The sequence below is a fragment of the Haliaeetus albicilla genome, chromosome 7, assembly GCF_947461875.1.
Source record: "Haliaeetus albicilla chromosome 7, bHalAlb1.1, whole genome shotgun sequence".
NCBI classification, from domain to species: Eukaryota; Metazoa; Chordata; class Aves; order Accipitriformes; family Accipitridae; genus Haliaeetus; species Haliaeetus albicilla.
In genome coordinates, this window is record NC_091489.1 from 2580580 (window position 1) to 2594504 (window position 13925).

Sequence of the window (13925 nt, forward strand, 5' to 3'; positions counted from 1 at the left end):
CTCCCCTCCCACTCCTTCCCGCCGGTGGGCGGGCTTCACAGCTTCCTATTGGCTGTTTGTGGGAGGAGGAGGAGGCGTGGTCGAAGTATGCCCCGCCCAGGGGCGGAGCGATGGTGGGGCCGTGGTTGGGGGCAGTGGCGCGGTTTGGCTCCGCTCGGCTCCCGTCGGCCGCGGCCGGGATGGACCTGGGGGTCTTGCGGAAGAGCTACCGGGGGGACACGGAGGTGGGGACACGGGGGGGGGACACGGGGGACCGGTGGGGGCGGGGGACCGGTTCCTGGTGGGCGAGAGGGGGCGCGGGGCCCCCCCCCCCCCCGGCCTGGCTTTGTCCTGGGGCCGCGGGGACCCCCCCCAGGCTGTCCCCAAGGTCCTGGGCGACCCCCCCCCCCCCACCGTGCTGGTGGTGACCCTGGAACGGGGGTGACCCCCCTCTAGGATGTCGCCAAGGCCTGGGGTGACCCCCTGCCCCGTGCTAGTTGTGCCCCTGGAATTGGGGTGACCCCCCCCCCCGTCTGTCCCCAAGGACCTGGGTAACACCCCCCCCCCCCCGTGCTGGTGGTGATCCTGGAACTGAGGTGACCCCCCCTTCGTGCTGGTTTTGTCCCTTGAACTGGGATGACCCCCCCTAGGATGTCCCTAAGGCCTGGGGTGACCCCCTCCCCCGGTGCTAGTTGTGCCCCTGGAATTGAGGTGACACCCCCCCCAGGCTGTCCTCAAGGCCCGGAGTGACCCCCCCCCCCATCCTGGTAGTGACCCTGGAACCAGGGTAGTGACTCCCCCCATACTGGTTGTGCCCCTGGAATTGGCGTGACCCCCACCAAGCTGTCCCCAAGGCCCGGGGTGACACCCCCCCCTTCATGCTGCCTGTCTCCCCAAGGCCTGAGGTCCCCCCCTCGCACCTTCTGCACCCCAAGAGCTGGGGTCACCCCATCTCCTGTGCTGACCGTGCTCTTGAGCCTGCTGTGACACCCCCCCGCCAAGTGCCAGCCGTCTCCCCAAAGGCCAGAGTGTCGTGTGGGTGTCTGTGTGCGTGTCCCCCCCCCTTACAGCGTCCCCCATGTCCCCAGGCCTTCGAGGAGCAGCACCTGGCCTCCCGAGACCCCATCCACCAGTTTGGGGTCTGGTTCCAGGAGGCCGTGGGCTGCCCGGCCATCGGGGAGGCGAACGCCATGTGCTTGGCCACCTGCACCAGGTGAGGCTGGGGAGTTGTTGGGGGTGGGGGGGTGTCCCCCCTGGTCACCGCAGGGGGAACCTGTCATCGCCTTCCCTCTCCCGCTGCAGGGACGGGAAGCCCTCGGCCCGCATGGTGTTGCTGAAGGGTTTTGGGCAAGATGGTTTCCGTTTCTTCACCAACCACGAGAGCCGTAAGGGGAAGGAGCTGGTGAGGGCTGCGGCCGCGCCAGGGCTGGCGAGGATTCTGGGGGTACTGGAGGGGGGGTCTCCAGGAGGGACGGTGGCTTTCCAGCCCCTTTGTACCAAGGGTCTTGGAGAAGCGAAGCGGCCGTGGTTTGCGTCGAGGCTCTGCCCGGCACTGTGTGCAGGCAGGTCCTGCCGCGGCAAAGCGTGGGGTTTCTCTGAATTTTTTAAAGCTGGGGGCAATGCTGGTCTGCTGACGGTTCTCTTGTCTCTCCGCTCTCTTCACCCCAGGACGCCAACCCCTTCGCTTCACTGGTGTTTTACTGGGAACCGCTCAACCGGCAGGTGTGTCGTGGTCCCCCGGGGATGTGGGGGGGGCCGGGGGGAGCAGAGGGAGCACAGTTGGGCCCCCTTGGCACGGTGTCAGGCAGCAGGTGCTCCTTCCCTCGGGGTGGGCTGTTTGGGCTCACACATTTGGGTGGGGGTCATGCTCGGATGGGTCCTAGCCCTCAGAGATGAGACAGGATGGGGGTGCCTGTGTTTTTGGGGGGCCAAGTCGGGGACAACAGGGTAGTTTCTCACTTGGGACCCCACGCAGCCCCTTTGGCACCCGTTAGCCAGAGCCCAGCTGACTGTGCCTGGCACAGGTACGGATCGAGGGCTCAGTAAAGCGGCTGCCAGAGGAGGAATCGGAGCAGTACTTCCACTCCCGTCCCAAAAGCAGCCAAATTGGGGCCGTCGTCAGCCGGCAGAGCACCGTCATTCCGGACAGGGAGGTGAGTGCTCATCCCTTTCCTCATGGCAGCGACTGGAGGGGCTGGGAGAACCAGGGCTGCCTCAGCTGCCGTGTTCACCGCCTTCCCCTTCCCCACAGTATTTAAGGAAGAAGAATGCGGAGCTGGAGGAGCGGTACCAGGATACGACGGTGCCGAAGCCGGCATACTGGTGAGTCGTGGGGGCCGTGGGCAGGATGCTGCCTGCCGGTCGGGCTCCCCGTAAAGCCCCGTCTTTCTCTGCCAGGGGCGGCTACATCCTAAATCCGGATGTCATGGAGTTCTGGCAGGGCCAAACCAACCGCCTGCATGACCGCATCGTCTTCCGACGCCTGCGGGACAGCTCGGCCCCCCTGGGAGACATGACGCACCGGGGAGAGGGCGAATGGGTCTTCGAGCGCTTTGCCCCATGAGGCCGCCGCCGTCTCCAGCTGCGTTCGCCCGATCGGGAGCATCACCTGTGCCAAACCTGCCCGCCTGTCCCCCGTCATGCCCAGGGGAACGGGGCTGGCTTTGCTCTGCTGTCCCCTGGGAGACGTGTGCTGAGCTCCGGGGGTGCTGGCGGGGGGCTCTGGTCCAGCCCCAGAGCCCCTTCGCCTCCCTTCGCTTCTCACTGGGGTGGGTGAGAGCCTCAGGTGTGTCCCAGAGACCATCTGCTTCCCCTCGCCAACACGTGGGGAGCGACTGCTCCCAGTGCCACTGGTGGTTAATTAATCATGGAGGGATGCGGAGGGACCAAGAAAGACCCCAGTGAACCCCCTGCCTGTGCCCTGCTGTTGCCACCACTCATGCCTCGTGTTTTAGCTAGAACCGTGCAATGTGCTCAGTCTGTGCAATAACTTATTTAATTGCAGCTTTAATGTCACCACCGTGTCACTGGTGTTTGTGGCTGGCTGTATGTGTTGCCACCGGCGCACCCCATCTCCCCAGGGCTGTGGGACCCTCGACCCTCAGCCTGCTTGTTCAGGGAGGGGGTCAGGTGGGCGCCGCTCCCCGTCTGCCCCACAGCTGCCTGTCTGAGCTTGGAAAAAATAAATCCCGATCAGTGCGGAGCCATGCAGTGGGTTTGGGTTAATATTTACCCACGCAGGGCCAGGCTGCGCTCTCCGGCAGCTGGAGCTCGGTGCAACCAGGAATCCCGGCCTGTGGACCTGGCAGAGGGTGCTGCCCTCGCTCCTCCGGGCCACATCCCAGTGAAACTGGGTCCCGATAACCTTCGTCCTCCCTGCCTCCGTGTTTACTCTCCCAGTCGCTGGCTCTTGGGGCAGGATCGTGCCATGGGGCTTTACCATGGCTGGGGGTGCCCTGGTGGGTTCCTGGCCGTGCGTGGTGGGCAAAGCCCTGTGGTGGGTAGCAGCATGAGGTGACTGGGGGGATTTCGGCCCCGGGATGGGGGGGAGCTGGGTTAGGTGGCCACGGGGGCTGTCACACACCTTGTGCCGCTGTCACAGGCTCGCCGGGTGGCCTGGGTCCCTCCCGGCTATGTTCTTTCCTCAGGGACAGCCGCCACGGTGGGACAGGAGGGGATGGCGTGGATTCCGGCGTCACCTCAAGGGGACAGCGTGAGGTGGTAGCTTGACGTCCTGGGAAGGGGCTGGGGGCTTTGCTGGGGCTGGGGATGGCAGCAGAGCCAGGTCTCCCACCCATCCCGGCATTAGGAGCGTGGCGGGAGCCCAGATACCACCGTGATGGGCATAAATGAGCCGATCGGCACCGGCTGCGTGCTGACAGCTCTCCTCTTTCCCTCTCCCTCCCTTCCCTCTCGGGCAGGATTCCTCCGGCGCTGCCAGCCCAGGACAAAGAGCAGTTCTGTGAGCCGGTGGGTGCGGGCAGAGCAAACAGAGCGAAGGGTGGGGGCTGCCGGGGGCCTGGGCCACCCCGGCACAGGTTTTGTGCCGGGGAAGGAGGGGTTGGACTCTGGCACTTGGCACCATCCGGCTTTTATAATAGCTGGGAAGTGGTTTCTCCTGTTGACTTCAGGCACGGCCGCACCCTGCTCCGCAGGGTGGGCACCCCGGGCTGGCAGCGCTGGTGACGGCCACCCCCGCGTGTCCCCCGCCTCCGCAGGGTCAGGGATTCCCTGCGTTGGCAGCAGCTGGCACCGCTCCCCACCGGGGTCCCAGAAGGGACCCACAGCCCTTTGACCCTGCCAGGCTGGAGCTGAGGGGGTCCGCCGAGCTCTTCCCCCCCGCCACCGCCTGTGCCTCCAAGCTGCCTTTGCTTCCAGACCTCGTTTATTAACAACAGTTAATTATCAGCAGTCGCGAGAGCTGACAAAAGGCTTAGCTTCCAACCCGAACAAACACCGGGGCTGCCAGATCGGCCGTGGCGGCTGTCCCCGGGGTCAGCTCTGGCACCGTGCTCCGTGGTCGGTTCTCCCCTTCCTGGAACAGGGAGCGATTCCTGGATGCTGATGGGAATATGGCTCCTCCCGGGAAGCCCAGAGTCCTCCTCGGTCCTCATGGAGGCAGCTTGGGCGGGGGGACTTTGCCCACAGGGTCATTCCCTCGAGGCAGGGAAGCATCACGTCCTCTGGTTTGGGGGTAAATGATGGCAAGGACGTGGCATCGGTGGCTCTGCCTGTGGCTACGTGGCCCCTTGGGCTTGGGAGACGAGGCGGGGGGTCCCCCGGTCTCACCCCCGCAGGAGTGATGGGCAGGAGGGGATTGGGATCCGGGCCGTTGGCGCTTGGGGCAGAGCTGGGTGAAAGATGGGCTCCAGTGGTCCGTGGCAAGCGACCGAGCTGCGGCAAGTGTCCTCATCCCAGTATGAACCGGTCAGCCTCGGGGACACTCCCCCTGCCCGTGGGGGGCTGGGAAGGAGGGGGTGCACCTGACTCCGCTCCCCGGTTCTCCCTCTGCCCCTGGGGTGCCGCGAGCCCGGGGGCTGCAATTAATCAGGGTCCTTGTTTCTCCCTTAAATAAACCCCAGTACAAGTCCTTTCTGCTTCCAAAGCCCCCCAATCCAGCATCCCCGGGAGGGATGGAGTCGAGCCGCTGTGGACAGCCGGTGGCGGTGGCCGGGGGGTGACAACTGGCCGGGTCATTTCTCCTCCCGCTCGCCAGCGGCACGGAGGTTGGGGTTCTCAGCCAGCGTCGCCCGCACTTTCTTCTTCTCCTTGAAGCGTCCCGAGTTGGAGACCTTGACGTGTTTGCCTTTGCTGCTCTTGTCCACGATTTTCTCCAGGCGGGCGGCGAAGCCGGGTGGTCCCTCCTCACCCGGACCCTCTTGGCTCTCGCCGGCGGCAGCAGCGTGGCTGTCGGGGTTCTCGTACAGCACCTTGGGCACTGACTGGCGCTTCCGCAGGAAGGTCAGCTTCCACCAGCCATGGCTGTCGGCCATCGCCGCCGGCCCCTGAAATGGAAGTGGGGGTCGTACTCCCTCCTGGGGGGGTCCCTTGGTCCCCCCCGGCCCTGCCATCCCGGAGCTGATGGGGATGGACGAGGGAGGTGGGCTGCCGATCTGGCGGCGCCGGCGGGGAGCCCGGTGCCGTGTTTGCCGAAGGCGGCTCTGGTGTTCTCCCACTGCCTCTGCTGGGATGCTCGTGGTGGGCACTGGGGGGGCTGCGTGGAGTTGGGGGGGGGATGCTCAGGTGACCTGGGCATTGCCGAGCCCAGGGGAGAGGCTGCTGGCACTGCCGGGAGCTGCCATATCAGCCGTGTGTAGCAGGGCAGGGAGGGAGCCCAGTAAGCAAACAGGAACAGGAACTGGGAAGCAGGTGGGAGCCAGGGAGGTGCCGGGGTCCCTGCCGGGGGGGGTCACCACCCACTGCACCCCAGGGTCGGGGTTTTCCTCTTGCCCAGCCCTGCCTGCAGGGACAGGCAGGAGCATCGGTGGGGCCCCAGCTGCTGCCAGGAAGGCTCCGGCAATCCAGGAAGGCTCCGGTGCTGAGCTTGGCTCCAGGGCAGGGACAGGGAAGGTGGCTCCCGAGCGGCGGAGCTGAGGGAATTTCCAGCGTCCCGTCCCTATCCCAGGAGCCAGCACGGCTCTGTGCCCCCGCAGCGCTCGGCCATGACCGACCCCGCAGACGGACCCCTGCCCGGCTTTTCCCGGGGTGGTGCCTCCGGCATCGATTTCAGGTGCCGGGGCAGGGGGACAAGGACACCGAGACTGGGGCCACCACCCCAGGGAAGACAGCTGGTGGCCCCCCAGGCTGGTTTGCTGTGTTCCCCCCCCCCCCCCGCAACGTCATGCCCCCTCCTACCCCCTCCTCATGCCAGAGCCGAGCGGGACCCGTCGCCAAACCGTGGCCGTGCCGTGCCGTGCCTGCGGGCTGGCAGTGGGGGTTTCCACGTCCCGCTCCCCACCGCGGGCACCCCCTTCGTGTACCTGCACCTCCCACGCCTCCGCTGCGGCCGCCCAGCCCGGGGTTCCCAGGGGTGCCGGGGCGGCTCCGGCTGCGGTGCGCGGGCAGGGTGCCGTCTACCTGCCGCTGCCCCGTTTGGTCCCCGTCAAGGTGAACCCTCGACCAAACCCTTCCTTGCCTGAGCAAACAACGGGGCCGGGCCAGGGCACGGCTGAATATTCATGATGGGGGAACCCAGGGCTGAGCCCCGATGGCGGCTGACAGCCCGCAGCGGCACCGGGGTGCCGGCACGGGCCACGGCACCGTGCCGGGCTCGGTCGTCACCCCGCCGACCTCGAGGGCAGGTCTCCGGCAGGTACCTGGACGGCACATGGCACGTGTTTCGGGCAGCCAGGAGTTAAGGGCAACCGGCGGGAGCATGGCTCTGGCAGCTTTCGGCGGGATTAACCGAAACCGGTGGCTGGCCGGGCTGCCAGACCGGTTCCTACCGCCCGCTTCTCCCCGCCGGGCTCTCTCTGCCCCACGGGCACCCACCGGTCTGTCCCCACGCTGCCACCGCCCCGCTCGGCCACCGCCGGCCCCGGGCGGGGGGGACACACGGGGTGATGCCACGAGGGACGGAGGAAAGCCGCCATCTCGCCCTCACGCGAGGTCTCGGCTCGTGGGGACACGTCCCACGGGGACGCACCGGCTTGGGGTTGGGGTGGCACCCATGGTGTCCCCCCCGAGCGATCACGTTCCTGGGGTGCTGCGGGCATCCCGGGGTGGCTGCTCCCAGCGGGCAGGTCCCCAAGGGATCCTGGCTCTGTGCTGGGGCACCTAGCGGTCCCCGAGGGATCTGGGATTTGGTCTGGGATCCCCAGGGGAGCAGGGATACCCTCTGGGGCAGCTGGGGATCCCCGGGGGATCCTGGCTCTGTGCTGGGGCAGCCAGCGGTCCCTGAGGGATCTGGGATCTGGTCTGGGATCCCCAAAGGAGCTAGGATCCCCTGAGGGCCGGCTGGGGATCCCAGGAGGATCCTGGCTCTATGCTGGGACAGCCAGCAGTCCCCGAGGGATCTGGGATCTGCTCTGGGATCCCCAGGGGATCCCCAGGGGATTTGGGATCCCCTGAGGGGTGGCTGGGGATCCCCTGGGGATCCTGGCTCTGTGCTGGAGCAGCCAGCGGTCCCCGAGGGATCTGGGATCTGCTCTGGGATCCCCAGGGGATCCCCAGGGGATTTGGGATCCCCTGAGGGGTGGCTGGGGATCCCCTGGGGATCCTGGCTCTGTGCTGGAGCAGCCAGCGGTCCCCGAGGGATCTGGGATCTGCTCTGGGATCCCCAGGGGATCCCCAGGGGATTTGGGATCCCCTGAGGGGTGGCTGGGGATCCCTGGGGGATCCTGGCTCTGTGCTGGGGCAGCCAGCGGTCCCCGAGGGATCTGGGATCTGCTCTGGGATCCCCAAAGGAGCTAGGATCCCCTCAGGGGTGGCTGGGGATCTCAGGGGGATCCTGGCTCTGTGCTGGGGCACCCAGCGCTCCCCGAGGGATCTGGTCTGGGATCCCCAGGGGAGCAGGGATCCCCACAGGATCTGGGATCTGCTTGGGGGCCTCCCAGGGATCCCTGAGGGAAGCCGGGATCCCAGGAGGATCCTGGCTCTGTGCTGGGGCACCCACCGTCCTGTGGGACCCGGGATCTGCCCCGGTGATCTCCGAGGAATCCGCTGCACTGCGCATGCGTGCGGCGTCTTCCTCCCTCCCCCCCTTCCAGCCCGTTCCGATTGGTCGGTGGCGCCTCCTCCCCCCAATTCCTCCCAGCCAACCGGGGCGCCGGCACGTGGCGCCGTGGCTCTATCCCTCCCTTCTGATTGGCAGGAAGGCGTGGCCCGCTGGCCCGAGCGCGTTTGGATTGGCCGAGCTGCGGGAGCGGTGCTCGGCGATTGGTCGAGGTGGGGTTGGGCGCCGGGATCGGGAGGGAGAAAGCGGAAGCGGAGCGACAGGCGGGAGGCATGCAGGTGGGGGGGCGGCTGGGACGGGGACCGGGACCGGGACCGGGACCGGGGTCCTGGGGGGCCGGAGACACGTCGGGTCCGGGTGGGAGAAAGGGTGAAGGGGCCCAGGCCCGGGGGAGCGGGGACAGGCCGGGCCCGGGCGCTGGAGTAGGGGGTGCCCGGGCCCCGGCCGGGCTCCACCAGGCCCCGACGACGTCCCGCCGCCCCTCGCCCCCCCGCAGGTCTCTCCCCAGGACTACCAGAACGTGCCCATCGACATCCAGACCGGCAAGCTCCTGGGTACGGCAACCCCGGCATCACCTCCACCGTGCGGGAGCCCACCCCGCAGGGTGGGCAGGGACTTGGCGGGGGGGAGGGGGGGGCGCAGCGGTCACTCGTGTCCTTCTTCCCCGGGAGGGTTTGTCACCCCGCCGTGTGGCAGCTCACGGCCCCAGCGCTGCCGCTCTCAGTGTCGTGTTGGGTTGGCCCAGCCTGGACAGCAGAGGGGTGACATCCCTCCGACCCCCCCTTTCCCCTCTAGCCCTTCCCAAATCCGGGGCTTTATCCCTGTGTTTGCCCCCTCTGCCAGGGCCGCTGCTCCCTGCCTCCATTGCAGGGCAGCCTGAGGGGGGGGTGACCCCCTCCTGGTGAGCCCACACACACCCCCAGGGTCCCTCTCCCACCTGACCCCTTGTTTTTCCCTCCCTCTCATCTGCCTGGCAGACTGGCTGGTGGACAGGAGACACTGCAACCTGAAATGGCAGAGCCAGGTGCTGGTCATCCGCGAAAAGATCAACACGGCCATCCAAGACATGCCGGAGAACGAGGAGATAAAGCAGCTGCTCGCGGGGGCCTGTGAGTGGAGCCTGGGGTCGGGGGTGCCCCGGAGAGCTGAGATGCGGGCAGCCAGGGTGGGTGTCACAACCGGGAGCCTGTTCCCGAGGGTTCGGTTACGGCAACCTTCCTCCGGCTGAGGAGGAGATGGGGAGTGGGTGGCACGGCCCCTTCTAAGATCTGCGCTCCCTGGGCTGAGCTGGGAGAACGTGGCACTTGGCAGACATCCTGGTGACCGTGTCCCACTCTCCAACGCAGACCTGCACTACTTCCACTGCCTGAGGATCGTGGAGATCCTCAAGGGCACTGAGGCTTCCACCAAGAACCTCTTTGGACGCTATTCGTCCCAACGCATGAAGGTGAGCATGGGCCTGGGGGCATGAGGCTGGCGGCAGCCGGGGTGTTCGCAGCCTCCCCCACCCTCTGCTTCCTCCTCCCCAGGACTGGCAGGAGATTGTGTCCCTCTACGAGAAGGAGAACACCTACCTGGGTAAGGCAGCTCTGGCTGCCGGCAGGCTCCGGAGAGCCCTTTGGGGGGTGTCAGTGGGTGGCTTTCAGTCTCCAAACTGGGATGAGGATGGAGCGGGCAGGGAAAGGGGCGGGACGTGATGGGCTGCCAAGTCCCACTGGGGTGAGGACCCTGAGCTGGCTCTGCTGCGCAGCTGGGAAGGCAGCCGAGGTGGCTGGGGCACCCCAAGGACCTCGTGGGTGGCTGGAATGGCCTCTCAGCAACCCCCCCCATGCTACGACCCCCTTGCAGCCGAGCTCGCCAGCCTCCTGGTGCGCAGCATCAGCTACGAGATCCCCTCGCTGAAGAAGCAGATCAGCCGGTGCCAGCAGGCCCAGCAGGACTTTGCCCGCCGTGAGGAAGAGTGTCAGCTGGGGGCGGCTGAGCTGCGGGAGCGGTTTTTCACCTCCTGCAAGCAGTACGGCATCACCGTGAGTCCCTGTGGCCGGCCCCAGGGTGGAGGGGGTCCTGCTGTGCCACGTCCCTCCCCAAAGCAGCCCCCAGACACCTGCGTTTGGCCTCAGCAGGGCTCAAGCTGGGACCATGTGTCCCATATGGTGTCCCCATGGTGCCACCTTACCTGTGGGAGAAGCTGGGGGGGGCGTAGGGTGACCCCACAGCCCTCCGTCCCCTTCCTGGCCAGGTCTAACTCTGCAAACAGAGGCTGAAGCCACCCTGTGGGTGCTTTGGCTGCCAGCCTCCCTGCCCTGAGACGTCCCTGCTCTGTCCCCAGGGTGACAACGTGCGCCAGGAGCTGCTGGCCTTAGTGAAGGACCTGCCATCGTCGCTCACCGAGATTGGAGCGGGAGCCAGTGCGCTCTCCGAGGCCATCGAGCTGTACCAGGCCTGTGTGGAGTTTGTGTGCGAGAGGTGGGCAAGGGGTGGGTATGGGGGCGCAGGGATAGACCCCCACATCTCCTCTCCCCACATCTCCTCTCCTAATGTGTGAGGATAGCGGGTTGGGCTGGCGGCTGCACCCAGGCTGGGGGGGTCTCCCAGAGGGACCCTGGTAGGGTTGGGGGTGCTGGGGGGTCCCCAACCTGTGCCTGGCACTGATGTCCCCGCGGTGGCTGCCAGTTCCGAAGAGCTGGTGGTGCCCCTGCTACGGCACGTGGGGAAGAGAGGCAACACGACCGTCTATGAGTGGAGGACGGGGCTCCAGCCTCTGCGGGTGGAGCGGCCGGAGGTGGAAGAGGTGCCGGAGCAGCCGAAGGAGGACACGGTACGTCCTGGCCAGCCGGGGCCAAGTTGTGCTGGGGAGAGCCCCAGCTGGCTCTGCCATGTGTTGGTTAGGGTTAGGCTGTTTGCCACCGGGGTTTCAGGGGGTCTGTTGTCCTTCTCCCCGCAGATCGACTGGGGAGACTTCACGCTGGAGCCGACCAGGGTGGATGACAGTGCCGCTGCCAACGGGGGAGCGCAGGGCGAGGAGATAGACTGGGGGATCACGCTAGAGCCTGGTCCCCAGGTGTGTAAGCCCTGGCTGTGTGGTCCTGGGGTCTGGCCCCACTCCAGGACAGGGCTGGGGACCTGGAGGTGTCCTGGGCACCCCCATCTCACAGGGTGCCCTTTCTTTTGCAGCAGGATGATGGCATTGACTGGGGAGACGGTGAAAGCGAGGAGGTGCAGATCACGGTGCTGGAGGCCGGCACTGAGGGTGAGCACAGCTGCAAAGGGACAGAGGGGGTCCCGATGGGTGGCAGGCAGCACCCACCCTGCCTTCACTCCCCATTCCCTGCCTGCAGTGACCCTGGGCATCCTGGCTGTGCACGAAAGCCTGGTGGGGACTCCACTAAACGGTGCCCTGGGGTGATGCTGAGCACCCAGTGCAGGACGGGCTGTGGTGGGGGGTATGACCAGACTATCCGAGCCATGGAGATCCCTTCTCTGCCCCGCTCACCCCCTGGCTCATCCCCCAGTGCCCGAGGGAGTCGCCTCTGGCTCCGACGCCCTGACACTCCTGGAAAACACCGAGACCCGGAGCCAGTTCATCGACGAGCTTATGGAGGTATGACATGGCAGGCAGGGCTGGAGCTGGGTAAGGGGCAGCTCTGCTGCCATCCCACCGCAGGGTTGGCAGTACTGGAGCGTCCCCCTGCTCTGTCCCTGCAGCTGGAGCTGTTCCTGTCCCAGCGCCTGGTAGAGATGGAGGAGGAAGCTGACATCGTGGCCGTCAGCCAGTTCCAGCTGGCCCCCGCCGTGCTGCAGGGCCAGACCAGCGCCCATGTGGGCTCCCTCCTGGCCACCACCCGGGCTCTGCTGGGCCAGCTCTGCACCCGCAGCATGCAGCACCTCTTCATGATCCTCGCTTCCCCCAGGTCTTCGCTTGGGGGTTGGGAAAAACAGGGGGGGCAGGGTTGGTGTGGGGACTGTGGGGCTCTGCGGGGCAGATCTGAAGTAGGAGGTGGAGGTGTGCTGGGGTGGGGATGGCACCTGGGTGGGCGATAGAGGGGGTGATGGATGGTCCTGGCTCTCCCCAAACAGGTACGTGGACCGCGTGAGTGAGTTGCTGCGGCAGAAGCTGAAGCAGGCGGAGCTGCTGCTGGCCAAGAAGGAGATGATGAGCCAGAAGCAGCAGGAGGCCCTGGCAGAGCAGGGTGCCTTGGAGCCCAAGCTCGACCGTCTGCTGGAGAAGACCAAGGAGCTCCAGAAGCTGGTGAGGGAGGGAGGGTGGACCCCACTGGGATGCTGCAGGGCCCCCCTCCTTTGCCACCCCCTGACCCCCCCCCCCCCCGGCTCTGTCTTGCAGATCGAGGCCGACATCTCCAAGCGCTACAGCGGGCGGCCGGTGAACCTGATGGGTGTCTCCCTGTGAGTCCCCACGGGACAGGCACCCACGGAGAGGGGCAGGGGTGGGGTGCTGCTCCCCAGACCCCCCCCTATTCACAGCCCTGGGGCGCTGGTAACATGGCCGTGGCCTCCCTGGGGGTGGTGGATCTTGCTGAATAAAGCCAAAGCCCTTCTCCCATCCATCGATCTGGACTTCAGGAGGGGGAGAGGAGCCCCTAAATCCCCTGCTCTGGGTCGGTCCCTGGGATGTGGGTCCTAGGGTGACCCCAGGGATTTGGGTCCTGTCCTTGGGGTGGCTCTCAGGGAGGGGGGGGACACCTTGCCGGAGGGCATAGCCACCCCCCCCAGGGCTGACAGCCCTTGCTGGGGGGGCTGCGGTGGGGTGGCAGGAGGGGGTGGGCAATTCGATTTTAATTTCATAGCAGAGCAGTTGATTCATGGCTGGTTGTCGCCGCTGGTGACGCCTGTAATGACTTTCCATCACGATGAAAAGTGGAATGACACCGCTCATTATTCCTGCCGCTCGTTATCGCCGCACGGGGGGGGGCCCCCCGCCCCTGCCGGACAGTGAGCGATGGCCCCCATTAATCACCCCCCCGCCCCCGGGCACCGCCAGCCCCATCCATTCCCGTCAGCTGGTGGGAGGGTAGAGCCTGGCCTCCCTAGCCATACTGGGCTGTACTGGGACATACTGGGCTGGGCGTGGCTGGAGCCCCCCAGCATCTCTTGGGAGGGGTCTGCCACACCTACTGCACGTCATGTATTGGCCACACCTCCCCCAGCAGGCTATTGGTCCCCGTGCTTCTCTTGTCCCTCCCCTTGCCACCTTCCAGTTGCTCATTGGTCTGACTCTGCTGTGGGTCTGATCCCCCCCCCGAGGGCTGGGTCCTCCGTGGGGCAGGAGGGTCCTTCAGTGGGTCCTGGGGGTGCAGCCGTGGGGGGGGTCTGTCCCCTCCGGGGGTGGACATGGGGCACAGGGGTCCCCCATGGGATCTGGGGGGGGGGGAATCCTGGCCCCACGGGATCCAGTTGTGGGGCTGGGGGAGGGTTGGCTCCTGTCCCAGTGGGGATCCTCTACCAGTCAGCACCCCAGCAAGACGTGGGGCTGGGTGGGATCCTGTCCCTGTCCCCACCGGCTCTGGGGCCCTGGGTGGATGTGGGCAGATCCGTGGGTGCATTGTGGCGATGTCACAGCCTGGCTCCAGCTCTTGCTTCCCCCCCATCCCGTCCTGTCCCCCCCCCCCCCCACATTGCGGCGGCCACGCTCGGTGGCGTGTGGCCACCACTGTGCCACCGCCACGGTGGTGACGTGGGTGAAGGTTGTGGAGAGACAGCCCGGCTTCGGGGAGCCCCTCATTACCCCGCTAACAGTGATTAACGGGCAAATTAA

The 13925-nt window shown here is 66.6% G+C and overlaps 3 protein-coding genes across 6 annotated transcripts; 2 read left to right on the forward strand and 1 right to left on the reverse strand.

Moving 5' to 3' along the window:
* Positions 1–85: 85 nt before the first annotated feature.
* Positions 86–3181, forward strand: PNPO (pyridoxamine 5'-phosphate oxidase). The gene is made up of 7 exons (XM_069786499.1): positions 86–224; positions 1068–1192; positions 1282–1381; positions 1648–1701; positions 2004–2132; positions 2231–2301; positions 2377–3181. Exons 1-7 carry the CDS (start codon positions 111–113, stop codon positions 2540–2542), a joined length of 759 nt encoding a protein of 252 aa, XP_069642600.1. The 5' UTR covers positions 86–110; the 3' UTR covers positions 2543–3181.
* Positions 3182–4345: 1164 nt separating this feature from the next.
* Positions 4346–7032, reverse strand: PRR15L (proline rich 15 like). Its single transcript, XM_069786502.1, has 2 exons — positions 6459–7032; positions 4346–5483 (listed from the first exon to the last, which is right to left on the reverse strand). The coding sequence occupies exon 2, from the start codon at positions 5469–5471 to the stop codon at positions 5172–5174; it is 300 nt and encodes a 99-aa protein (XP_069642603.1). The 5' UTR covers positions 5472–5483; positions 6459–7032; the 3' UTR covers positions 4346–5171.
* A 1103-nt stretch (positions 7033–8135) lies between these two features.
* On the forward strand, positions 8136–12711 carry CDK5RAP3 (CDK5 regulatory subunit associated protein 3). Of its 4 annotated transcripts, none has more exons than XM_069786494.1 (14): positions 8292–8430; positions 8649–8706; positions 9130–9261; positions 9499–9599; positions 9682–9730; positions 10001–10179; positions 10482–10618; positions 10826–10970; positions 11097–11213; positions 11327–11402; positions 11665–11753; positions 11858–12063; positions 12230–12401; positions 12495–12711. In XM_069786494.1, exons 1-14 carry the CDS (start codon positions 8425–8427, stop codon positions 12558–12560), a joined length of 1533 nt encoding a protein of 510 aa, XP_069642595.1. In that variant the 5' UTR covers positions 8292–8424; the 3' UTR covers positions 12561–12711. The 4 variants fall into 4 exon arrangements, with proteins under 4 accessions (XP_069642593.1, XP_069642594.1, XP_069642595.1 ...); XM_069786495.1 differs by having other exon boundaries at positions 11330–11402; XM_069786492.1 differs by lacking the exon at positions 8649–8706 and having other exon boundaries at positions 8136–8430.
* The last annotated feature ends 1214 nt before the right edge of the window (positions 12712–13925 follow it).

What these genes read in the sequence shown, in the direction of transcription:
- CDK5RAP3 (XM_069786492.1), top strand. Translation starts at nt 8,151, where the DNA reads ATGCGTGCGGCGTCTTCCTCCCTCCCCCCCTTCCAGCCCGTTCCGATT. An exon ending in AGCAGCCGAAGGAGGACACG is followed by an intron (nt 10,971 to 11,096) that starts GTACGTCCTGGC and finishes TTCTCCCCGCAG; the next exon opens with ATCGACTGGGGAGACTTCAC. An exon ending in GCTGGAGGCCGGCACTGAGG is followed by an intron (nt 11,403 to 11,664) that starts GTGAGCACAGCT and finishes CTCATCCCCCAG; the next exon opens with TGCCCGAGGGAGTCGCCTCT.
- PNPO (XM_069786499.1), top strand. Translation starts at nt 111, where the DNA reads ATGGTGGGGCCGTGGTTGGGGGCAGTGGCGCGGTTTGGCTCCGCTCGG. An exon ending in GCTACCGGGGGGACACGGAG is followed by an intron (nt 225 to 1,067) that starts GTGGGGACACGG and finishes CCATGTCCCCAG; the next exon opens with GCCTTCGAGGAGCAGCACCT. An exon ending in TGCTTGGCCACCTGCACCAG is followed by an intron (nt 1,193 to 1,281) that starts GTGAGGCTGGGG and finishes CTCCCGCTGCAG; the next exon opens with GGACGGGAAGCCCTCGGCCC.
- PRR15L (XM_069786502.1), bottom strand. Translation starts at nt 5,471, where the DNA reads ATGGCCGACAGCCATGGCTGGTGGAAGCTGACCTTCCTGCGGAAGCGC.